The sequence below is a fragment of the Grus americana genome, chromosome 6 (genome assembly GCF_028858705.1).
Source record: "Grus americana isolate bGruAme1 chromosome 6, bGruAme1.mat, whole genome shotgun sequence".
In the NCBI taxonomy this organism is placed as follows: Eukaryota; Metazoa; Chordata; class Aves; order Gruiformes; family Gruidae; genus Grus; species Grus americana.
In genome coordinates, this window is record NC_072857.1 from 29,858,993 (window position 1) to 29,886,068 (window position 27,076).

General features: G+C 40.2%; 1 protein-coding gene across 1 annotated transcript in view; it reads right to left on the bottom strand.

The window, feature by feature from the left end:
• Positions 1 to 9,351: 9,351 nt before the first annotated feature.
• The window catches only part of BMPR2 (bone morphogenetic protein receptor type 2), a 111,201-nt gene continuing 93,476 nt past the window's right edge, over positions 9,352 to 27,076 (bottom strand). Inside the window, exons 9-13 of the mRNA XM_054829738.1 lie at positions 25,903 to 26,050; positions 24,809 to 24,945; positions 20,981 to 21,153; positions 18,605 to 19,884; positions 9,352 to 16,892 (exon numbers count right to left, since the gene is read on the bottom strand). Of these exons, the coding sequence (XP_054685713.1) occupies positions 16,642 to 16,892; positions 18,605 to 19,884; positions 20,981 to 21,153; positions 24,809 to 24,945; positions 25,903 to 26,050 (1,989 nt within the window). The 3' untranslated portion in view covers positions 9,352 to 16,641. The remainder of the gene's footprint in view (positions 16,893 to 18,604; positions 19,885 to 20,980; positions 21,154 to 24,808; positions 24,946 to 25,902; positions 26,051 to 27,076) is intronic.

The window sequence follows — 27,076 nt, forward strand, 5'->3', positions numbered from 1 at the left end:
AAAGTGGCTATGTCAAGGGAAGGGCACCAGAAGCCTGGCAGATCACTATCAGTCCTATTGTATCCCTTTCTTAAAACATGTGATTTATGTAAGTCACCGTATAAATTACATGCATAGGGCCACTTCCCAGTCCTTTTCTTGTAGCCATCACAAGCACTGCTGGTACAGTGTAGCAAAGCATCAAAATCCCAGACAACCCACTTAATTATTGAAATATCTGGGAGACAGTGCTCTCCTCACCAGGAATGGCTGAGAGGCAGAGAACAATATGGGCTGCATACCACCAGCATTGGAGGTGAAGGGATCTCATAATTCCCTCTGTGACTCCATGTATATATTGAAAAAGAGAACCTGAACTTCATAGTGCTCTACGGGTAAATGCCCGGGAGGTAGAAAACCAGCACCCCGGCATGTCTGGAGAAATAAATGGAACCTCTCTGCTGCTTTGTTGGCAGCCCAGGACAGCACAGAGTTATCCTAAAGCAGGTTAACCTATGCAGCATTTATTTTACTTCTTTGCTGCAATTTTCAGTCAAGAGCAGAAGATGCAATCCTACCCACTGCCAGTGCCAGTACGGTTGCTCAGCAGGCTTTCATCCCTTGGACAGTTTATCCTCCCCAGAAATACTGTTTTGAAGAGGCCAAAAATGAAAGGTTTTGATTCATATTTATTTGCATGATGCATGTTATGGAGCCAAGTCACGACTTTGAATGCAGAAGATGTCTGTGACAATTATAGTACTTCCCACATTATTGTCACACTGCAAAAATGGCACTGCTCCACACAGTTGTTATGAGAATATAAAGCAAAGCATTTCTGTATACTGCTCATCAGCAGTTGTATTGCTTTACAGGCATTAAACGTGAAAGTTCAACATGTAAAGTCATGTACTCAGACCTAATCAAACACCATGTACTTCATACATTAATTTGTTTAAACTGTAACAAATGTGTTACAACAGGATCTTACTCCTACACCTTATGGAAATAATGGAAACAACTAAAGCAGGATTATGAATTACTTGAAAATAGTTTTGAATCTTTTTTTAAAACACAAAAAACCCCAAAACAAAACCCCAGCCCCAAATAACTTGAACCCAGATTACCCCAGACTCTTCTTGTAATTCTCACCTCCCAAGCTCTGGGTTTTGTTTCAGCTGTCACACTCCTTACCGCTTTCAGACTTTGCCAAACACTGCCCAGGCCAGCTTTGAACAACACATTTCATATGGTTTCATGTGGAACCTTTAGACTGGGTGGTTTTTTTTTTTTCCTCATCCATGACACCCTTACACTGGCCATAACACCTGCCAACAGTGATCCGAAAAGTAGGAATGCAACTCATTGTCATCACAGAGGCTGTGAGCCTTCTACCAGTATCACTTGAACCAGCCTTTTAGTGACCTCAGTCCCTTTAGTGACTCCACACTCATTAGTGTCACACATGATCCCACATGCACAGGATCCATCTCTGCATCTTCAGCTCCTCTCTGCCTGGTATTTTAACCAGCCCATTGGCCCATCAGAGTTGAGCAGCTCCCATACCACCCTGCAGTGCCACCCCAGAGGTGATGAGCACTCCCACCTCCCACAAACCTGGAGGCACTCAGCACCTAACCAGAGGCTTTCTGAAACGTACCGCGTTGTAGTCATTGTTGGGAGATTAAATCTAGGTACTGCAGACATCCCCTTACATGCAAGGTGTTGGTTCTTTCTTAAAATACGGTGTGTAGTAAAAGCTGCAGATATAAACAAATCAATCCAAATGTTGGAAGTGCATCAAGAGTGCCCTCAAAGGCAGACCGATAAAACACACAGAGCTGCATGAACAAATTTGCAACCTGCTGAAAATAGGGATGTAAACAAGTCAGGGAAGTGGTCAAAATAGTATCCCTGAATGAAAAGCAGAGAAACAAGGGTCGAAGAGGTTTAACTAAGTTCATAGGCCCAAATCCCACTGTATGGCTACCAAAACAACTAATACTTAGGGAGTTTTGTTGTAGTAAGAACTGAAAGTTTATGAGTAGAACTGCTCACTGCTCATAGTAATATATATGAAAACGGTACTGCTAATAATAATAGCAAACCTTATGGGAAATGACCATCCTCCAAGTAGCTTCAAATATGTTCTTGTTTTACTCCAAAATTAAATTAATGCAAAGCAGCATATGTAAAGGAGCAATCTACTGCCTGAAATTGTTTTTTTACCTACAGTTGTTGCAAGCAATATTGAAGGTTGAAAGACTAAAGATTCTGGGAGTCTAATCTAAACATTAGATTATGCCCCAGGATATTTCACTGCATTTCTCATCTCTCCCCTGCAGAGTGAGTTTGTTTTGTTGTTTATGTGGGTGTTCAACATCAACAGAAAAAAAGAGACATTTAAAAAAATAGGACAAATTTAATAGAATTTGATTCACACACAACCTGTAAGGTTCTAGTTAATATTACAGAGTATCTGGAGGGATTTGAGGAGGCAAGCAGATTGAAATAAGGTATTAAGATTAAAACAATAAAAAACAACAGATGGGACCTTGGACATAAATCAAACTACATGCGATAAGCAAAAGACAACTTAAAGCAAAATGCGCTCCTGCCACATTTTATGAAGTACAATCTTTAAGAAAAGTTGTCATATAAATAACATCCTGAGGCTTCAGTGCCTCACTGGCGTTAAGATAACACATTTTTGACAAACAAACCCTGTTCCTCAATGCAACACTTAACTGCAGGCTTGAGAGACGTTTCCAATGCTTGTTCACGGCACATGTAATTACCTAGGAGCAGTATGAGGTTAATTTTTTTAGAAGCCAGTGCTAAGTTCACCTACATGCAACGCATTTTTCCACACATACAGATCAATTTTCTGAACACGTTAAATGACAGCAGCGACACTAAGCAATAACCTCATCGTGAGTGTCCAGCTGCTGAATGAAAGGGGCAGTCGGAGTCCGACTTGGTTCGCCAGTATGAATTCTTTCTTGTCAGCTGAGAGCCACTGCAACTGATCTTGGGTTCTGTTGAGGGAAGAGACTGAGGAACAGGAAGGGCATGTTGTCCACCATGTTTCTCAGTCTGGTTTTGGTAACATTGAGAGAAGTGGCCTACTTCATTTAAACAAGACACAATTTAATCTCCTTTAGGTATCCTGCAAGAAAGATGCTGAATGAGCACATAATTCCTTCCCTCCAACAATAAAACTTTCCTTCCTTTTAGGAAGCAAGTAATTTTTCTTTAAAATTATCTTCCCAAAACTTAATATTTTTAGCACATATTTACAGAGCTTGCAAACGTAATACAGAGTTTTGTATTTGTGTTGTGTACAGAGGAGTAACGTGTTTCTGTATTTCTAGTCTCAGGGCAGAAGAGTGTGCATGAGCTATAGAAGGAAACTCTTGATTTATGAACATTAAACACTGCTCCTACAAGCCACTGGAACAATTTCTGTACCGTGAGTATAATGGAACTATATACTGTAAAATATTTATTTCAATTGTTGACATTAATAATTAATTTGATAATGACAATATTTCAGTAATGTAGATTTTATGGCGATATTGTAGGTTGATAAACATCCTGTGTATGTGAGGAATAGGCATGTAACTATAGACACTCTTCACTTCAGAGAGCAGAAAGAGATCGCTCCTTCTGACTCAGGCCTACAATCTTGTTTTGCTTCTGTTTGTTTTTATAACATTTAGAAAGAGATGGTGAAAAGCATGTTGGCATGGTTTATTCATGCACTGAGAGGAAGTGACAAAATGATTTTGCTTCTCCTTCCACATGCATATACTAGCCCTGTAGTTAAACAAATTAACTTTAGCAGTGTGTGTGATGGAGTGGGAGCATGGGATTTGGGAAAACATCTACTTAGAAAGAATGGATCAAGCAGCATTCTGAATCCTCTTTCCATTCAGCCATGGGGTGCAGGCAAGCTTTTAACTAGTTTGGTTACACCTCAACCAGACATCAGGTTATCTCAGTTGTGCTATCCTGTCCTCATGCCTTGCACCTCGCATTCAGCCTGACTCTGCCTCCAGAAGAGCTAGAGCGCCATCACTGAGAGAGAAGATTTGATCTTTGAGGAGACGAAAGAAGCAAAGCTAGGCAAAGCCACAAGTCCCACTGCTGTTAGGAGCCAAGGTCTCATCCAACGCTCAGCCAGGGTGTCAGGCTCACTCTGCTCAGCAGGAGCATGCAGACATTGCCAGCAGTCATGGTTGGCATGGCTAGGTGGATGCTCCACGGTGGTGAGCCTGCAGGTTGTCTCTTATCCTTGTAGCAGAGGACAGTAAATCCTTGGACTAGGTCTACTTGGGGTCTTTCCAAAGAAGCCTCAACAGCCTGCCCAAGGCAACAGGTTTGTGCAGTGGTGGTGGAAGGAAGGTGATGCGGGCACTTGACCCTCGTGTATTGCCTGGCTTCCCTGAACACACTGGCAACCTGCCTGGCAGCTCACAGAAACTCTTTTGCTGCAGGAGAAACCACAGCACAACAGCCACCCTGAACTGCATGCTGGGCTATGCCTGTCTCCCCCAAGGAGAGGGGCAGCCACCTCAGCACACTTGCCTCATGGCTGCATGCTGAGGGAAAACTCAGTGTGCAGAAGCTGCTGCTCAGCTCTGTGATACACTAGCATGGAGCCAGATGTCTCCCAGCTGGCAGCCCACCAGGGGTGGATCATGAACCAACCTGCCCTTCCTCCTGCTTCCCTCCCTCCCCTAGCAGAGTTCAGTTCCTGTGCCTGCTTCCTGCACCCCAACCCAGAATAGGGGAAGGCTTCCCAAGTCTGCAGCCTGTTGGCCGGTGCTGGTTTGCAACAGAACTTGTGAGTACCTCCTGTGGCTGGCTGCTATGCTAGGATTAACACAGCGCTCAAATCAAGCCTTTTTGATACTGCTGCTTGCTTCTGTTTGGCTGCAAATACCTCACATTTTACTTACAGTCTCAGTTCGTGGCTTATGTAAGCAGATGGGAACTTGTGCTTGCCTGTGCCTTAAAAGCACATTTCTATCCCTCATGATCACAGGGTAAAGCTCAAACACATGATTTACTTGCATTCTGGTTTTCCAGAAGCAAACAATAAATAAAATTAGCCTGCTTAATAGTGATTTTAAGCCAGCTGTTTCTGAGGCTTGATTCAGAATTTTTAATGGTCCTGCAAGCAAATTCTTGGCATGGCAACAGAAATGCAGGTTCCCAATAACTACTTTCCACCTCAGCAGAGATCCAGCAAGGCTTCCCTCCTGCAGATTTCCTGGCCACCCATACATGCCCTGCCTGCACCAGTAAAACTGATGTGTGCAGCAGCAGCACCTACCTCATGGGCTAGAATCAGACCTGCAACTTGCTGCAATGATTTGCGTCAGATTTGATTTTTTAACTAATCCAGAGACCTGGAGGCACTAGAAGTTACTCTTTACAACATATCTGCAGGGCTCAATTATTATCTTTCCAATAAGAGGAAATGGGGAGGGGGAGAAAGAGGGAGAAAGGGAGAAAGATTGAGAAAACAGGTATAATTTCAATATTATGGCTGACTGGTAAAATACCAGTCACTGCAAAAAATAGACTAACAGCAACAAAACCAGAGATGGAGCACAAACTAAACTCACTTCTTATGCACACAGTTCCACGTGCATAAAAGTACCTTATGAAAACCATATTACTGGTCATTCTGATTAGGAAATCTAATAATATCCTGTGGCATGAACTTCTTGCAAACAAAGGCTGCACTAAGTGAGGGGGGGGAAGCAAAAAAGCCTATACTGTTCCTAGGAGCTGCTTGCAGGCCTGTTGCAAGCAGTGACACTAATGAAATGAGCTGTTCAACCTCCGTACCCTCTTTATCACAATGCCCTACACTATCCTTTCCTATAGCACTTGACAGGGACAACAAAGAAATGGGGCCAAAGACAAATGCCGTGTTGCTAATGCCTGAAACAAGTGTCACTACACTCCCCTCCGTGCTCTTTCCCCTTCCTCAAATACATCTCATGCACTTGAGACGCTGCCCACTGGCTTTTGCCCATCTGTCCAAACCATGCCTGCTCTCTAATGGGTTTATGTCCTCATTCTCAAAAGGTTCTTGGACGTGATAGAGGGTCTTAGGAATCTCCTGTCCTCATCAGGAATTGCAATGCACCTGGATCAGGCATTTCCAACCTTTTTCAATATTTGCACCGTTAACATTTTTCCAGTGCCCATGCGAGCCCCATCTAGAAATGCCATTTGCCCAGACACTGCATGGTAAATACAGACTCGCTTTCCTTAATCATCTTCCACAGACCGCTCCTAACAGACAGGGCTGCTCCAGAGTCTACCAGCTGTCCTCAGGCAGCATTATCTGTTGTCTTTGTAAAAGAGGCATGAGCGATCCCCAAAGCATGACTTCGGCTCAGATCACCATTTGTGGATTTCTCGCAGACTTTCCCTGTGGTACTGAGCGCTGAAAGAGGAAGATCCCCAGACATAAAAGCAGAAGAACCAAGTGTGCCATTTAAATTCTAGGAATCAAACCATTTCAACTCCTTGTTGGATGGAGAATGACAACCTTTCAGGCTGACATGAAAAGCTGAATTTGTACAGATACAAACGTTTTGATATAGTCAAGTTTTCCTGCCTGTGGAAAATTAACCTTCTTATCCAATAGAACGTGCTCTGGGTCATGGCAGTGAGCAGATGTCTATAATCTCCTGCACGTGGAGAATTTCCATAACATCAGAATTAGCAAGAAATAAATGGGTAAAAAAACCCTGAATGGAAACAAATGGAAGACTGACGTGGCTGCGTTCCACAAAGTACGCTCTGCAGCTGCATCACTGCTCTGGAACAAAGGGGAATATAATTATCGTTGTTTTACTTTCATTTCCCATTAGCAAAACAAAAGCCGAATAAAAGTGGTTGTTATTTCTGCAGAAGAGCGCTGGCTGAGGTAAGTATATGAGGTCACACAGGGAAATCTACAAGGAGACTATTTCTTAAGCCTGAGTAGCTTACACACCCAGTAAAAAAATCTATCGGTAAAATTCACCAGTGACACTTTGTAATTGCAGAGCTGAGTTAAGGCTTCTCAGGCACCCTGAGGATAACTCAGCCCCACCTGGCAGGGTAGGGCAGGACTCGGCTGCTCTTGCCGTTGGCCAGGAGGGATAATTGCTGGGGGGGTGTGTCTGCTTCTTTTGTCATGGCTGCCCCCACATGCTCCCAGCCTTCCTTGGTAGCAGCAGTCCCTCCGTACAGGGCACCAGCAAAGGTAGGACAGGTACACAGAACTCCTTTTATTTCTGCGTTGATCAGGTCAGCATCCCTCCCAGACTTGCTGCAGCGCTGCCACCAGCTTCTCTCCCCTAGTCTGGAGGCAGGGCTGCCACGCAGGGCGGGGCAGGGCAGCAGGCCTGTTTGTGCCCCAGGGAAGCGAGAGTTTCATGTGGTTCCCAGCGCTCCTGGCGTCCCTGGCCCCCACTGACTCTCCCTGGCTACAACCTCATGGGAAATCTGACTTTCTCAGAGCTGTTTCTGGGAGGACTTCAGAGGTCTCAGGCTCCCACCAATGCCTTTGAGATCTCTGGATACAAAGAGCTTTGTAGGCCTGTCCTTAAAGCCCCACATGTAGGTAATACACTGGCTAGCCAGCCTCTGTTTCCTGTGAGCTGGTGCTGCTCAGCCATCTTGAGCCAAGAGCACGCCACTGCACGTAAGCACAGTGCTCTCTTTCGGGAGGGACCTTCTTGTCAATAACTGTCCTAATCTCCTAATCGTTTCCTGAGGCAGAAACTCCCAAGATAGCTGCAGCTCCAGCCTGGAACATGGAGTCTGCCTCCTGCTCGCAGGGGAAGTGAGGCTTGTCATGGTCCCTCCCTGTAGCCAGGGGTTTCTAGGTTCATTTGTGGGGCCGAGGTGACTTGCCATACAGGCAGGTGCTCAACTTGTACACTACTTGCCTCAGTTTGTTTCTTCCTCCTTGTTTATGACAGCAAGAAATGAAGCTCCTCATTCTGTCTCCCTCCTTTCTTTGCATTTTGGAGGGAGTTCTTTGGCCACAGAGGTAAAAGACTTGCACCACTTTCTTATTTGCTTACAAAAATCATTACTGTGGATAGAGACAAATAAATTAACAATTAAGGAGGGGAGATACAAACAACAAAGCAACTGAGGCGCAGGATGGGTCCCACCAATCTGTGTATAACGGAAAGTGCTGGAATCAGTGAGGTTCCACAGTACAGCGCAGTGCAAGATGTGTGTTACAGCACTGTAGGGCCTAGGATGCTCATGCTACAGAGTCGGTGCTAATGCGGAACCCCTTCCTAAGGCCAACGCAAACCCAGAACGCTGGGAGTGGAAGCGAAGAAAAGAGGAGTTCACCACTCTGGTGACACGGCATTAAGTTGAGTTTAGTTGCACTTTGTGTTAAGACTTGCCTCAAAGCTGTGGTGACTATTGCCCAAGTAAAAACTCATTGCAAAGTTAAAACTCCTTCAAAATTAAGTTCTTGCACCAGGAACTGAAAAACTCCAGGAAGCAAACCAAAGGAGACCGCAGTGGAGAAAAGACCCATCTCTCCCCAGCACCTTACCTTCAGGAGGCACAGCAGACCAACTTCTGGGCCAGGCCAGTCAGCAGGGGAAGTTTGCAGGATCCTTCTACTGACTTAATACATCTCTTCTAGTTCTGTTGGACAGGACAGTGGCTCCAGGCTGGGAAAGCTCCTGCCTGTAAGAATGCTGTGACATGGTCTCCTGATGGGGAGGGGACAGAGTGCAATAGTTTGTGTGGGAAGGATAGGGGGTTGCTGTTTTAATTCTTGTCCCACGTGCAAAGGTTGTTGCTTGCTGTGTTCCTCACACGTGCCCCGTTGCCACCAATCCTGCACTCTGCCCAAGCACAGCCCAGCCAAAAGCGAAGGAGAAAAGTGTTTAGTTTAACGCCTCTTTCTCCTGTTTTTTCTTGGTCTGGTTTTTTTTTCTTTTGTTTTTCTGCATTTAAACACTTAGCAGACAGACAAGGTGTGACAAGAGGCCATGCAAGGCCTACTGCTTTGAAACGCCTACAAATACAACCATCTTAACTGGCTGACCGGTGAGAATGGGCAAAAAAGCAAGCGGAGGCACTGCACTAATGTAGCACCGGCAAACCCCAATTATTTCACACTATTATCTGACAGCTGTGCAGTGTGCAATCTGTCAGGTGCCTAAGGTGTCTGAAAGTCCTATTCAGCCCGCAGTAATGAAGTAGTTCCTTTTCCTTCAACCAACAAAACACAGCTGCAACAGGGGTTTTCCTCTCCTTCCTGGGAGCATGCCTTAGTACTCATGGCCAATACCACCATGAAAAACCCACAAAAGACCATGCTTTTTGTCATTAATATGATCTTTAATAAATGGAATAATGCACCATTTTACAGCAAGCCTTTTCTTTTAGACCTAAATAATAGCCTTTTAAATGTTCTTATCCAATGTCTCTGTATCAATACAATCTCTTTATTTAGGTTTATATATAACAAAGCAATTCTTACAAGTATTCATAGAAAACTCTGTAGTGGCTTTAACAATGTCAGCTTTCATAGTGGCATCCACAGATGATTAAAAAACAAAAATTAGCTTTTTATTTCATACTCACACTGTTCCATGAAACACAACTTATACAGCATAGCAAGGGTATTGGGCAGCTTATACAAAAGAAGTAACTGAAAGCAATTATTTATAAATTCATACATGATATTTCCTCAGTCATTTGAGAGAAAAACCAAAAATACCCGTTAACAAAAGGGTTCTGATGAGAATCCATATTCTAGGGTTTCTCCCCCTCTTCCCCAGAAAAGCTCGCTCAGAAAGTAATGCTCTCTTTGCAGTCTTTCATAAGGAAAATGGCAGTTTCACATCTTTTTATTTCAGCTTCTACAAAAGACCAAATCCTAGAAATCAGTCTTTGCCATGTCCATTTTCCTTTTACACTGCATTTGGGGGGAAAATAATCAACAGCGATTGTAAAATATGATTCCAGCTTATATAAATGTGAATAGAGCACACTTTCCTCTAGAGACAAAAAGCAGACAAGAAACATTACGTACAAACTTTTTTAAATACATTTCAACAGTGTGAAAGAGAGAGGAGGAGAGTCACAAATCAGGAAATTAAAAAATAACAAATGAAAGTCAGCTATAACTTGGATTTGCTTGTTTCTTTGTTCTTGTGACTTTTTACAAACTACAAAAACATTAACGATTTTCTTTCCTTTTGAATAAACAAGATTGAAGTGTGATACTTCATGATACAGTTCTGAAGCACAAAAAAAGTGAATCAAGTGCTCTAGGAATAAACTTCACACATTTTTGCTCTGTCTTAAAACCAAGTGAATGGGCTACAAAAAATGACTTTTGGGAGATCTTGAAACTAGGAAGTTATAAAGGCTAATGATTTCTGCTTTCAAATAGTTACCAGGCAAGATGCTATGCCCCTGACAGATGTACACTCCTGTAATACATCTGCAGAAGCCTGCAAGAACTTTGAAGAAATCCTTCCTTACTGTGACAGTTGCTGTGTCTGTTGAAGCATGACATATGCGTTGATGTTAACCAACTGAATGACTTGCAAATTTACACAATTGCTGATCAATAGGCTTTTAAAAATATCTGACAGTTACATTATAAATGAATGTAACTCCGACTAGTTCTTGCTTATTACACATATATGTACATTAAACCACAGTGAAATAAATAGAAATGGCCATAAAAAGCAATTCATGTTAGTAACGCACCGCAACTGCCACTAAGTCAGACTCGCATGAAGCCCAGATCAACATTAAAGAGCTCTGGTGTAAAAGAGGATTTATCTTGAAACCTTCCACTCCCACTCCCAGCGGTGCAGTTCCACTTCCTGACAATAACGGTGGCTGCCCTGGTACTGACGCAGCCCGACAGCCTGAACCGAGGCATCAGCTAACACGTCAGCAGCCAGGGTTCACCCATGCGGTCCCATGTCCCACCTTAGCTTTCCCAGGGCTGATCCTCCCAAGAAATTTTTAAAACCACTGCCAGCAGAACCCAACCCTGCTTTGCTCATCATCGATGGCAGACTCCTCTGATTTCAACAGCATTTGGCTCAAGCACTAGCTGATTAGATGGTGATTTCCTCAGATATGCTTGTGCCAAACGTAACTCCCATTTTGGTTTGCGGGAGCGCCTAAATCTGTTATCTGCAGAAGTGGAAGTTCTGCTACCAATTTTAGTCAGTACGGAAGAAACTTCAAAATGAGAAACTGGATTTGTTACTATTTCACATCAAAACTGAACCTACTGGGGTGTGTGTGGGATCAAAAAAGGGATGTATTTCCACAGCGATGGTTTTATATGTCAATACAGAAACCTAAAATGTAATTGGATTTAATGGACTAAAATACTGTTTAAATGGCAACCACACACGTAACTATAGCTACTACATAAAAAAGCCTTGTAAAAATTATCATGTATTAAGTATTTTGGGTTATTTTTTGATCTTTAAGAGAGGTACCTTAAATTACTCAGCTTCAGAAGAAGTTTGTCATGTGCATTTCCAGCTTTTCTCTCTCTCTCTCTCTCATAAATCCATTCTATCTAAACAATCAGTGACAAGTCTTTCATGGGAGATCTTGCACTACTGGACTATACGTCACAGTCTGATCCCAATTTCACTGTGATGCACTAAAGACAACTTAAAAATGGCATATGAAAAAGAACATTATACTTGCTACCAGTGCTACCATCTGATGTTGTAACTCACAGAATTTAATCCTGGAATTTATGCACAACATACATATGCATCTAAATACATACAGAGTTTACATAAAAAATATATATATTTGGCTTCACTGCAATATGTATAGCTTTTTCACTGAAGAAAGGCTTAAAGTTGAACAAAAAATAATAAGCACATTAAAAAAAAGGAGGTTAATACATTTACCTGTTAAAAGGGATAGTGGGAGACCAGACAGAAAAATACAAATAATCCAAATTTATGCAAAATACTACATTGTCCAGTCTATAATCCAACTTTCATAGACCAATCCATCCATTTTCATTTTTCTTTGATAAGGTGTTCCAAGTTTTCCAGTTAGACATCAGGTTGTGTATATGCTGCTGTGCTCGGCAAGTAATTATTTTTATAACTTAAAACCAGCCTGTTTCAGCAACGGGAACTGCCATCATCTTTGTACAAGTAAAAATTACAGCATAATTAATTTCTCCTGTATTGACTAAATATGTTAATTTTAAAATTCTCCCCAATTAGGCTGGAACTTTCCATAATAACATTTCAATGGCAGAATGCTATGATCTAATATTTTTCATGAAAGAAAATTACAATCTGAACATAGACTTAGTAATGTTGTATTAGTGGACATTTTTTAACATTTAAAAAAAGAAATATCATTAGAGCAAAATGCACTGAACACAAACTATGGCATATACAATGTATTCACATATATTTTTAAAGTAACAATTCATTTTTATTAAATTTGGCCCAATAATCTATTCCATATGAATACAGAACTTCCTTATTCTCTTTTCTGAGGCAGGTAGGATTAAAGATTTCTTTTAGAGAAAGTTGACAGCTGGGCAGATACGTACTTTCTAAATGTATTTATAAGGTGGGGGCTTTTTGTTGTTTCCTGAAACCTGCCAGCATCCATTTTGCATTGCTTTTTGTCCTCAGTGCACCGAAAAAATGAAACTGTTGCCTTTGAAAGTTATGCAATTATCTAAATGGCAGCAAGACACAAATGAAGGGCAGTAAGAAAGCAGAACACAAACAGAAGTGTTCTTTGTTTCTGAGAATATTCTAATAATGACAATATCAATTAGCTTTCTTTAAAATTAGGAATTCCTTTACCTTTAGCTGTGCTATTTAAGTGCATCTTGGAGTCTGAAGAAGGGCATTTTTAATACTAATTGTTTAGCACATGAAGCTATAGAGCATTATAAGCAAATTTGGGGGAACTGTTGCAGATAATCTGACTTGTAAATATCAATTTTAGAAGGCAATAAATCTGACTATGAGGCATGTCTGTTCAAATGGTTAGAGTTCACATTCTAAAAACCATGTTATGTTGGTGAGTATCTCTATTATAGGAAACAGAAAAAGAGACAATGCATTAACCTAAGCAACTCTTCTGGCTTCTACTAGCACATCATTTTCTAAAACCATTTAAGATTTTGGATTTTGGCTTATATATACAAAGATCACAAATGGTTGCTCTAACATTTTACTTGAATTACACATTATAAATTACTATAGCAAATATTCTAATGTTGCCTATTTGACAGTGGCACAATTCATAGGTATTTACACTATAATTCTATTTTCATTTTGCTATATTTATCTTGTCTGCAATATACATGAGAAATTGATAGAAAATTATCAACTTTCATCATTATCCTTTTTTCTTAAAAAAAAAAAAAAGCCACAAAGAAATAAACCACATTTGTCTCCCCTGATTATAGTACATTTATCAACTATCCATGTGTCTGATCTGGAGAATTCTCTCTCTTACATGTATTTTGTTTGGTTAGGGACGATTCTCTGTGGTATGAGATACAATTCGATATCATTTAATTTACAGAAAAGGATTCTGTGGAGATTGGATTATGTGCTGTGAGGAAAAAAAAAGGGCATTACTAAATTAAGCATTAAACCCAAACTGCTAATCTGATCTCATCTAGCTGTGCAGAATTACAATATTTTGGTACCTACTTAAGAGTTTGTTTTGAATGACCTTTAAAAATAAGTAGTTTTTCTCTATTTAATCTGTAGGGTATCTTGTGATAAAGTACATATTTCTATCATGTTACAAATTATATTTATCCATGGTAGCCAATACTTTTTACTAATTACAATTAATCCCAAAGGCTTTCCAGCAAGTGATAGAAATAGATAAAAGGAAAAGAAATTATTATGTTTGCTTTAAGAACATTTAAGAAAAACTGCAGAAGAACATTTTCATCTGGTATTAAAATGATTTTGATTGCATTGAGCATAAAAAAAGTTGGATTTCTTACAAAGGTTCAGCCTGAAAAGAAAGGCTATATGACTAGTGCAAATCTGTCTTAGCAGAAAGAAGCAGTAGTCAGAGGAAGTAACTTTTCTCTCCCCAGAGCATTTCAAGTTAGATAAGAGTGTCCTAAATACGCTTTTCAGCCCACATTCTGACATGCTGATGGATGATACTTGCAAGGCAAAGCCAAAAGTCATTGGGGAAGGAGTGAAGAATCTTCAATATGCATAACACAGCGATCATCACAAAACAACATACTGTACTTCAAATGGGGACTCAAAGGCGGCCAAAAGAGAAGAAAACCACTGCCAGCAGTATGAACAGAATGCCAAAAATTCTGATTCAGGTCTGAAACCCAGCTGAGCAACTGGCAGCTTTCAACATCTGGGATGTGAGATTGCAGCAGATGGGAAGCCGGAGAGTGAATTAAAAGTAAAACCAGAGAAAGGCTGTATTTTTGAAGAGGGGAGATATAACTGTATTTATGCAGCAGGATAACAGAATTATGCCTCAGAGACGAAAGGTACTACTTGAACTGGTCCTTAAAGAACACAGGGAATCCAAAATGTGTCTTATGGCTTGTATTTCTACAGCTACACTTAATCGAAGTCTGGATTTATAGAGTTATCTCTTGGAGATATCTAGGAGAATCTAAGAAACATTAAGGAGCATTAAAAGAGAAAATCATAGCAATCAAGCATAAAGGGAGTTTGGGAAACAGCAAGAATCAGATGTAGCAAGGCTACGCTAGTTGTATCATCAGACATAGAAGAAGGATGGCAAAGTTTACCTCAAGGGGAAAAATAATGTAACAGCAAGGAAACAAATGAGATTGAAAGCAGAGCATCTGTTTCAGTCAGCTGAAAGGAGACCGTCTGGGGGAGGCAATTGTTTGCTGCCAGTATCCTGCCACAGGAGTTTGGCAGGCTGACTGAATAGGTTTCCTTTCTTTGAACATCACCAGTTTTCAGATACAATGATAAAACCTTACTCAGTACCAGAGACTGACATGTTCTAGATTTTTGATCTAAATAGTTTTTACTGAAGTATTTTCAGTCAGAAAGAGTATTTCTCAGGTGGAAGGATATTTCTTAGGCGGAAGGAGGTCCTGACCAATAAGGAAATTAATTTTCTTTCAGTAGACAGTAAAAACAATCATTCAAAAAAAAAAATGAGGTTTACTTGAGATGGTGAAAACCTAATTTATCTCAATAGATACCACATTCATATTCACTGACACCTAAAATCAATGTGCACACAAACTGAAAAAGGGTCTAAGCAGAGATAAAAACACTCCAACCCTCCCCTGCAAACACTCATAACCATGAATTTTAAAAGCATGCAATAAATTTTAACAAGATGAATGAGAGGCTCAAAAAACTCTGAAGGGAGGAAGAGTTTAAACTCAACTCAGCAACAACAGTCAATTAGGATGCACCTACCTGCAAAAGTAATCTGGCTGACTTTACCCCAGACTGTCTGTAAGGAGGTAAATCAGGAAAGATTTGTGACTTATCACAAAATTGGTTTGTGCCAAATAAGATTCATGATTTTTCCTCTTTCTAAACAAAATACGTTTGCAACCTATCTTCACTAGAGCTTTTAAGTATGATAGCTATTAAGATTTCTGAATAAAATGTATTTTTCAATGTATATCATTAGTGATCTAAATAGGAGTTTACATAAATACAGGGGGTGAAACTGCACACAAAATAAAATGGAAAAATATGGCTGACATCGTTTATCATTTCCTTACATTTGTTCAACGTTTTGTTATTCAGAACTTCACAGGCTGGCATCTACTACTATAAAGGAAACACATTTTGATTTGGAAGGATCAAAGCAAAGGTACTGAACTCAGACACTTTTTTTTTTTTTGTTCCTTTTTAAAAGCCCTTTCAAGTTGGGGAAAATTCATGCATTGTCACCTCAGAGCACAATGTGATATAGGCAGCTGCTTCAGGCTGGCTACGGTGTGCAAAGTTCACTGTCATGACCGGCTGACCGCTCAACTGTCAGGGAAAAATTAACAAATACAAAAAGGGGACCATGTGGCAGTTTTAGAAACACACTTTTCAATAAAGCATACTGTGAACTATAGACTATTGCACATTTCAACATGACACAAGAAAAATAGGGGGTACAAAAGAGAATACACTTTGTAACATAGAAATATACAGACTAGCTTGTGCACAGAAATCAAAACATGGTTACAAGACACCACTGCAGTCAAACCTGTCTTAGAGTCTGTTTATGATCTTAGTGACCTTAAGAAACTGGTCCAAACTGATTATCAGCAATACTTCTTTTTGTTACTTTTTTTAAAAAAATATTTTGAGACCACATTTTTGATACACATATATATATTCCGTGGTCAAAACAGACAGACTTAACTTTAGCGATACTAAATAAAAGTGCAAAAACGTTCAAAAAATAAAACAAAATAAAAAAATATGGAAGCATAAGCTAAAAATTTTCTGCATAGCTGAAATCTATTTAAAGCGAGTCCTTGGTAGGGGTTGCTGACAGGAGGAAAAAGCAGTTTTTTAAAATGTCTTCTGCATGTTTGTTTCAAATAATGCAAAAAAAAGGTCATTTGTTGGCTTTTAAAGTATTTCACAGGCAGTTCACTCCTGCGTCCTTAGATACCATCGTGGTGGCAGTGCCTCCTTCCGCAAGGTAAACAGCAGTGCTGGATTTGGAGTGGACTGCCCGGTCACTGCCGTTATTGTTGACCTCGCAGTGCAGCGGCTCGGTGGAGATGACCCACGTTGAAGGACGCCACCGCTTAAGAGAGTATGGAGTTTTCACACGTTTCTTAATCTTTTCTCCTGAGCCCGATTTGCCATCCTGTGAGGAATCACCTACTGAAGAAAAAACAAAACAAAACAAAAACCAAAAACAGTAGAAAATAGTATTACAAGGAAGATAAGAATAGACTGGAGAGTCCAGGGTTGTTACTCATGCAAAACAGTACAAAAGAACAAAATCTTATCACACAAAAGCAACTGTGTGGCAGAGGCACGACAGGTATATCAACTACAGTAGTTGCCAATAAAACAAGGGGTCAGATTCTGTTCTCTGTCAGAAATTACTTCAGTGAAGTAATTTGTGTTACCTTGAATGCACATTGGCATCAAACAGCAGAATCAGCATTTGACATTTGAGGGGCTTTTGCAATCATAGTATCTTATATTACCTGTAATGGGAGGTACAAAAAAGTGTCGCTACTACAGGATGGCAAAGGCTAAACTTTTAATAGCATAACTAAATCATAGGTCCCCTAATCCTACTTCACCTGGCAAAGCATTTCACCTGGAAACAAAATGGTCCATTCTCTGCTAAGATCCTAAGTCAAGATTTGGGATGTTGGGTTGCACGACTGGCAAAAACAACTTTAATGATGATAAAATTTCAGCAGTAGAAATCTGACTATTAAAAAACCTTTCATGTTACATAACCTTCAAACCCTTTCTTTTAACTTAACCTTCAATTAAAGAAAGTTACTGCAATAATCTTTTTTCTTTACCTCAATAAGATTTCAACTCGAGTCAACATGTTAAGACAAAAATTAAGGTTTCCTACTTAAAAGGAAGGCCTAAACATTCCACTGCTGAATATTCAACTACATTTCTTGAAAGATCTGTTCTGGTTTGTTTCTAAACCTTTTCCTTCCAAACATTCCTGGCGCCCCAGATTATTTCACTAGTATCACAGCGTCTGTCTAAACATAGTCAGAGGTTTGCAAGCACCTTTCAAAGACTACAGTGCATTCTGGAAATGTATTCTCTTAAAAATGCACGCTTGGAGGACTTTCCAACAGCTCCAACAGGCCCAAAGACAAACTCAGAGGACGTACCTAATTACATTCTTATGAAAAAGGAGAGCCCTATTGTAACCTTTTAAATCTTTGGGCATAAAACTCTTAAGGCAGTTATTCTGAAGGAGTCCATTAAAATAGATTCCTTCTCTAACTACTATGATTAATTTTTAATATGTAGATGGTAAACTGACAAAGGATTGCTGTAACTGTTGGAGCTCAGATAGCAAAGCAGAGAATGCCTGACCATCTGTCTAGGCTGGTCTAATACAGTAAAATCAGTTGCTTTAAAAGTAATGAAGTGTATGAGTAGTTATTATAATAAATTATTTTAATCAATGCATCTTAAAGTCAGCAACTCTTAAGAGAATGGGAAAAAGTAAGGAAAAGAAGGTATAATGCGCCCCTGAAGGAAGAAATAGGAAGCTTTTTCAATATGCTTTGCAGCTGCCAAGATAGGTGCATTGCAAAGAATAACGAAGGTTAGAAATTACTCCCTTCCTAGCGTCAGAGCAGACAGGTTATATAAAGGGACAGATTTATTCCATATATGGGGAAGGGCAATAGTGACCTAACACATGCTGGAGTTGATAGAGACAGGACTTTATCGAGAAGATTGAAATTAAATTTATATGGGATTTAGTAAGTATGCTTTGAAGAGGGACAGGAGCCATGGAACTCTTTTCTATTCAAGCAGATATACATAGTTATTAAGTAAAAAAATATCAGGGAAACTGTTCAAGTCCTGCAGACACTTACACTGCATACTACTGCTATCCAAACTATTTGTGGCTGATAGATCCAGCGAATTAGGTCTCTGTGCTCTTCTAGTCTGGGTCTGCCCAGGATTTCTCGCTACATTCTGGATGCTGACTGTAGCTGTGTCTTGCACTGGACACGGATTACTGTTGTTGTTATTGGCATTTGTTCGGCCATTATCCAGTGGTCGGTCTCTCCTGTCTACTAGGCGGTCCAGAACACCTTCATCATGGCCAACCTGCTGCTCCCGCCTCAACAAGGGTTCATGCTCATCAGGGCTTGAGTTAATATTCAGCCGACTATCCTCTCCACTGAACTGGTTCTGAAGCATTTCCTGGGCCCTCTGTGCTACCGAACTGGTTGTCTGGCCAGACGGCACTGTGCCATTGGCATATTGGGTTGTGCCAGCATGAGAGTTTATGCTGTGGCTTCTGCCAGCCACTCCGTTCATGGTAACTGTCACAACATGAGGTTCGGCAGCATTGATAGTGTTCATCTTGGCAACGCCTGTTTCCACTTGTTTCAAGTTTGATTTGTGCTTGCCACCAAATTTTAACCGCGGCTCCTTTGTTGAATTTTTGGTGTTTAGGGGGAGGCTAGTGGGCCTCTTCGGAAGGTTCTGTTGCTTGGGTAGAGGATAGACCTGAGCAGATGGGACATCCGGAATCAAACATGCTTGACCATTGCCCGCTTGTGTGAAGTCCTGTTGTCCTGTCACCTCCACTGCAAGTTTTATCAGTGGATAAAGCAAGCTGGAACTAGTGCTGCTGAGTGGATCTGGCCCGCTAAACTGCTTAAGTGAATGTTCCATCAGATTTTCATCAGAGCTTTCTTTCAGGTTCTTATCCACTTCTTTTGGATCCAATTTATTTGTCTCTAAGTCCTCCTCTGTTAGCTGCAGACAAACAGGGGTGGGCCCACCTGGCTGCATGACATTTGTAGCGTGTAAGTTTGTTTCATCCGAATAAGGCATTTCGGATATGGTGGTCATGCCAGTGCTAGGAGTGAGGCCAGTTGTATTGGTGGTGGTAGTATTGGTGGATAAACTGGTGACACTCGTCTCAGGGCTAGGGATGCGAGCTTGTGCTTGTTGCCGCTCATAGTTAATGGAGTTTCTATTCTTTTCCCCTGAAGTCAATGGTGTAGTGGACATTGAATGTTCAGAAGAAATGTTCTTCACTATGCTGTCAGTGTGGTGGATTGAATCTTCAATGTAGGAAGAGGAAGAGTAATCTGGATACGGTCTTATTTTTGATACACGCCTATGATGTGACAGATTCCTTTAAGAAAAAATAAGTGATATTAAGATCGTATATGTAAAAATCACCTCATATTATAAAGCCTCTTCTTTAGGAGAGCTGAATGTCTTTCTGTTTCTTTTCATGCATAAACTAAGGACAGATACAGTACAAACTGAGATACTTCAGTAACTTCCCTGAAGAATCCCGAGTAGCAGAATATTGGGTTTTACTAGGACAGCAATTTTGTCACGGATGTTATTTACACAACTAAGTTGGATAACAGTAATTTACTTCTATTTGTCCAATATGCTGTTTGTCCAGTTCACTGCTAAGGTACTGCTCTAGTTGCAGAGGAGTGATACTGAAGGAGGGCAACAAGACCTTGACACACAAGATGGAAAAAGTGATGCTGGGAAAAAGTCACAAGGTCCTAAACTATGAAAAATCTATTATTTTAAGAATTTAGTTATTCTATGATTTGAATATAATTTTTTTCATTACAATAAACACTGCCACAAAAAGCAACGTTACTCTTCTCTCAAATCCAGATCTCTAGCGTATACTATTAAGCACCAATGCCAGTTCTGCAAATTCTCACTCTCTCTGGATTATATATAAGCAGCGAATGTACAGCATCTCTCTCACTGGGGTCAGAATAACGATGACTTAAACGATGGTCGTGCAGTTCTTTAACTAAAAAGATACAGGTTTGAGACTCGATGATTTCCTGAACTCATATTGCCTGCAAATTCAGTTTTTAGAAGAAGATTTAAAATAGAAATTTCATACATCATTTAGCAAGAGTCCTTAAAGACAATTCATCGTCACTTTGTATCTTTGCAAGCCTGATTGGACAGTTTGCCTAAGTTCAGTTTAAAAGCCCACTCTGTAAGAAGTACAGTTGTTTACATAAAAGGTGCCTGAATTCTGGGGACACACAGGAGATCTTAAGAACACAAGCAGTCAGGATCATGTCATACAATACCCATATGCAGACTAGCTCACACACCACACATCCACTTCATGGGTGCAGAAACCTTAAGCTAGCAGCGTGCTCTAGCTTCCTACCTGGAGTGAGCCGAGCATTGCATTGGGCATTCGCTGCTGACTAAAACCAAATGATTTGTCTTCTTACCGCTCATTTTGCATGGCAGTTGACATAGGGTTGACTGTTGGACTAACTGATTTATTTCTCTCCCAAATCATCATGAGTTCTGCCATCCTCTCCTCAGCACACTGTGCTGTTAGTCGAGCTTCAGCATCTTGATCCCAACAGTCTTCAATTGTTTCTTTAAGTGACCTCACAGCCTGTCAGAAGACAAACAAACAAACTCCCTTTATCTTAAATTATTTTCCCTTTATATTGTGCTCCTAATTTACTGGTTTATGACAGCATTCTGTATGCATGAAAATAGTCACAAGCTGGTGAGAAAGAGAAACAGAAGATACACAATTTCATTCAAAGCCAGTTTACTCTAAAACCAGCAATATGCAGGACTAATATTGCCACAGCTCACACACACACCCCAACTAGGAAGACAATTATTTAGAAAAAGCTACCATTCACTACTGTCCATACAGCCTTCAGCCAGCCCTCTCTGATGTATGCATGCTCAGCTCACTCTCCCCGCCTTATGAAAGCTGTGTACTAAGGATTGATGATATTCTGGAAATGCTGTCATTGTTATCCTCATGATTCAGCTAATGGTCCCTGCCTTGCTTCCCTACACTGTATGCAAATAACACAGCCTTGCTCATTTCATCATACTTTTGTTCCGCTGTTCACTACTGTAACATCCAAATGCCTCAAAAATATCAGCGAATTTGTCTGTGCTATGGGAGATTATTGCTGCCCTTGTTTTACAGATGGAGAAACAGAAACGGACATGCTTTCCTAGGATCACACTGTGGGGTGAATGATGCAGTCAGGACTGGAGCTCAAGACCTCCAAAATGTGCTGCCATATGGTCAGAGACCTGGAGAGAAGACAACTGAAATTATGAGCACTGAACACTTCTGCTTCCACTGCACCCGGAGTATAAAAACCAGGCAGACATTTATTGGCCCCTGCTGCCAATCTACGGCCCATGGATAGGATACGGTTTGCCAGAACATCTCACATCCACAGCCCCAGCGTTTACCTCTCCAGCACCAAGGAGCGTGCGTAGTCCCAGCTGGGCACTAAGGCATTCAGTGGGCCCCGCTGACTACCTCTGCGCCAGAACTGCCTTGTTCACTTCTGGCAGTGAAGGCCAGGACTAGCTCTGCATGCTAGCCAAGAGCTCCTCGCCCACTGAGCGGGCTCCTGGCACCGCTCACAGCAGGCTGCTTAGTGATACAGCTATGGCTGCACAGGTGGGGTGAGCTCCCACACAAGCAAATATTTTACCTCCCTTCCCGCAGTAGATCAAAGAGGGGCTAAGCAACTGCATCCCTCTTAGCTGAGGGACACGAGTCTAAAAGCACCTTCATGGGCAATGACTCTCCCAGAATCAAAAGCCTTCATTTGGCTTTTAGGACTTGATTTAGTCACAATTTAGACATATCTAAGTCAGTGGACGCACTTATCTCCTGTCTTGGCTCTTTGTAGGGCTTTCCCCTACAGGTTTTACCAGCAGTAAATTTAACCAGTGTTTAATTTAATAATTTCTCTTCTAGCAGATTCTCTACTTTCGATGTTTTAAGGATCATGAAAGGAGCACAGCAATGACTGTATAGATAGTTAACAAAACTGAAGTTCTAGAGCTTCACATTTACCACAGTAATGCATTTTCTATTAATTTTAGGTTCAAAAGAGATCTACACTAAAATGCACTATTTAGAAGTTATAGCACTCATAAAAAAGACAGAAGGGACAGAAAATCTGCATTATTCTATTATTCTATTAATATCCTTCAGTCCTGACCCTTGAAATCAAGCTTGGGCCCTGCTTTCGCAAATGAGACAAGAATGCTGCTAACATCTCAACTCAGTTTATAGCCCTTGAATTATTTTATGCACATCATCTGCTCAGCTTGTTGATTTATACTGTGAAAAACAATACTGCTCATCAAGGCCTGTATCATAACACATATGTTCAAGAAGCGGACTGAGACTGCACAGGTAATCATAAATTTAGGATTCCATATCTTTTGAGTGCCTTAATTATGTGACCTAAAAAATAAAACATTGCTTTTTATTTGTATTTCTCAAATGAAAAAGGCAACTATATTTCTCTAAGGGATGAATTTGCATGAAAGTGTTATAAGCAAACATGTCAGCATAGCTTTATATAATGGACAAAAGTCTTTTATCCCATGCATTAGATACAGGAGGTTAGGACCTGGGTCCAGGGTGACGTTGTCTGGAGCTTAGTTTTCTACAAATCTCCCCTGGAGTGCTAGTTCAGATATTATTCTAGACTGGCACAGAGCAGAGTAGGTTGTTTGATACCCATCAGAGAACTACAGATTATTTATTCTTCTTTTCTCTTAAAGCAAAGGTGTAGATCTATCCTTAGAGTTGGACTTATCATCGTTATTATTATTGTGAATTTTTGCAAAAAATTAGTGACAACACAAAGAATGTGTTTGGCAGTTTAAATATGGGGATTGTTACCAGCTCAGTGTCTAATAATGCTGGAGTCTATCAGCTTGTTAGAACATAATTAAAATTTAAAATGGTAGTCTGCAAAACAAACCATACCTCCTTGAGCTGTTTTAGTTATACCTGTCTTCAAAAACAGCTGTCAAGCTTGGTTCTTCTTACACTGCATTTGCCAACATAGCTATAGTTAAAACAGTTGCTGCTCAATTTCCTATATAGTTTGGGCGTGGATTTTTTATTTCCTGTCCCCCCAAAGACTGACTGGCCAAAACTGTGCAATAAAGGAATCTCTCTCTTAAGCTCTCAACTCAGTTACAACATGTTTTACAATGGTGTTAATACTGGAGGCTATGCTCCTCTCTGAAAATGGTTTCATACATACTTACGAGTACCAGCATAGATGAGGCCTTAGGCCCCCCATTACTTGCACAGTAGCTACATACTTACCAACTAGCAAAGTCTCTGAATATTGAAGAGCATCACTTCAGTAAGGGAATAACTAGAAGTATCTTTTTAAATAAGAGTCAAATATGTCATTTTCATATTTGCAATCAAGCTATTTTAGTTTAAACAAGTTATCGTGTATCAGGTGGAACCCAGTAACTGTTTGCATTTCATTTTGCTTGTAATAAAAGACAAAGAACCCCCGCTAAGCTAAGGGGATTCGCATTACCTCACCTTTGCTGCAGATGAAAGCAAGCACACAGACTCTTACCAGAGTTCAGCTGACTTGCTGTAACTTGTTGGCCTGCAGCAGCAAGCAAAGCTCTAAGCCATAGCTACACCAATTCAAAACAACAAACAACATTACTATGTTTATAGTCTTGAAAATAAAAATTGCAGATCAAATGAAGCCATATAAAATTTTTAATGTAGTTATAATGGAATGATTGCCAGAAGCTGTAGCCTCTGCAAATTCTGAGGACTATACAACTTCAGAAAAAGTTTATTACAATGTTTATAGATTTTAGTTTTGGAAGAGTATATTTACATTTTTGCCAACTATTTTAGGGTGTTATTAGTTTATCAGATGTTAAAAGGCAGAAAATACCTTTATGTTTCTCATCCAGCATACAGAGAACGTATTGGCACTTCATGCATAATACTACAGATACTAACAATTAATATAACAAGTTACCTTCTGTCTATCACACTTCACCATCTGCTAATAATCATAGTATTTTTCCTTAAAAGAAATCTAGCTGTCATGTCAATGGCTTTTTAAAAACTGAATTAAATATTTAAGAAGTCCAGACAGAAGCAGCTCCCAATCCTTAAATACTAACAAAAATTTTAAAAAAGAAGGTATTCAAAAATTGCTTTTAAGCACTGAATACACACTATAGCTGGTTAAATGATTGTTTCTATTCTTTCTCACCAGGCTGTTCTCCTTCCACGCTTCTGGGAATTTTGGTCTTTGCTTCTCTCTAGACACCAAGACTTGCATATCTTCAAAAGTGGGATGGTTTCCGACTTCTGTCTGGAAAGCCATCTGGTACTCTGGCACAGATTCCCCTGTTAGCAAAAGAAAGAAAGAAAAAAAAAATCACAGATTAAAAGGCAGAACCAGGGCTTTCAGGTGATGAAAGGTAGTATCAAAGTTGCTGTCTATCGAGATGTTCTCCACTTTTCCCCAAAGTCTAACTTCACAAATAAGCTGAATTAACTGCAAATGAATGAAGTGTTGTTCAGCAACCTCTCAAGGGTAGCATCTTCAAACTTTGCTGGTTGAGTGGCACATTCAGAATGTCTTAGAGCCTGAGGATGACACCTAATTTCTATGAAATGCCGCTGACTGAATATATTCATGTACTTCATTTGGGAGGAAGCCCAGCGAGATTACAAGTTTCTGCACATAAAGTGCAGCTGTGACTACAGAGAGAATGCTGCATGTCAGATTAACTCTATATGCTCCATCTTGGGAAGATGATGGTGGTTGTGACACAATCTCACATGTTAAATTTTAAAAGTCTACTTCCTCTTGTTTTATGTTATAGGTATGGAGGATTTCCCTGAATTTTCAATGTCACTAGCATAAATAAAACTACAACTGATTAAAGGCTACATTAAATCACAGCACTTTCCCACTCACTCTTTCATGAGGAAAGTCTGAAAGACACTTCAGGCACTTTTATCAGTTCTAAGAACTGGAAGTACTGCCTCTGCCATCAGCCCAACTCTCAATGTTTGTAAACTCTGGATAATAATGATAATGCTCATATTGTACTTATCATGAGGCCTGCACACTGCTTAAACAGGTAATTTAAAGTCTTTCAGCATGAACCATGCTTCACATTCAAATACACTGTATTGTCAACAATCATCTTGAACGCTAGATGGCACCGACTTAATGGCAAAAACAACTGAGAAAATTATTTCCCTTCTTTGCTTTAAAAAGCTATGGCTAGGGAGTAGCTTTGGTTGCTGGTACCACTTTCTACTACTTATATTTTTTCCAGTTCTTTTAGTTACCTGGGAAGAGGTCTGTACATCTCATAAAGATTTCCCAGTAGATAAGGCCTAGCGCATACATATCTACTTGTTTCAAAGCAGATTCACAGTCCCTCAAGTTCACTGCTCCTTCAAGCACTTCTGGGGCCATATAGCGGATCGTACCGACCTAGAAAAACATAAAATCAAAGCTTCAAATCAGGAAGCAATTTCCAAATTTATTATGTAGATTTTTTTTTTTAATACCCTGCTTTGTTTGCAATTTTCTACAGTTAAGGGAAATGCAGTTCTCTTCTAATCAATGTCCACAGCTGCTAGACTCTTATCAGGAGTCCAGTCAAAATAAAATCCTTCCCCTACTCCATTCACTTTTCTGAATGTACCAAAACAAAATAATTTTGTCCCTTACTCAATGTTCTCATATGCAATACGATATAGCAGAAATGATTCTTTTTCCTGAGATTACTCTGTTAAACACCAAGGTATGTATCATAATGGAAAAGGATGCTGCTGAACAAGCAACTTGTTCTCTTTATTCCTGGACTGTCAGCAAGGCTCTCCCCTACATCTTCCACAGTCATAAGTTATTAACAGCCTTGGAAGATATCTATTCATTTCCGCTAGGAAATACGGTAGATTAGAAAAATCACTCATCAGTACTTGCAGGGCAGTATTTTGTCACAGAACTATTCCATATCCCTGCATTTTAAACAGTGGTTTCCCTGTTTCTTTGTTCACTAAGGGGAGATCTAAAAAGAGGACCTGTGCACTAGGTATTATTAATGTAGCACTTGCTTTCTAAGGGAAGGTGAGTAGCACTGTGAAACACACTCTTTGAGTTAAATGTAAAGGTTTTCTGTAAATGCACAAAGACAACAAATATACTAAACCATCAGGGACTTTTGCTCTTTGTTTAACATAGTCTCACTGTATTTCGGTAGTCTCTATTCAGGTGTCAGTGTATTTATGCTTATACAAAAAGACAACAACAAAAACCCCACTCTCTGTATCACAGCATTATAAAAAAAGAAAACTTAAGAAATCAGTTTCTTCTTTCTGCCCAGAATTCATTCTAACCCACTCCTAGCAGATGTTTTCCCAATCTGTTCCTTAAATTCATAAAATGATGCAAATTCTATATAGCCTTCCTTAGCAGTCCATTCCAGACCTCGGCTGCCTTCTACAGATTAGAAAG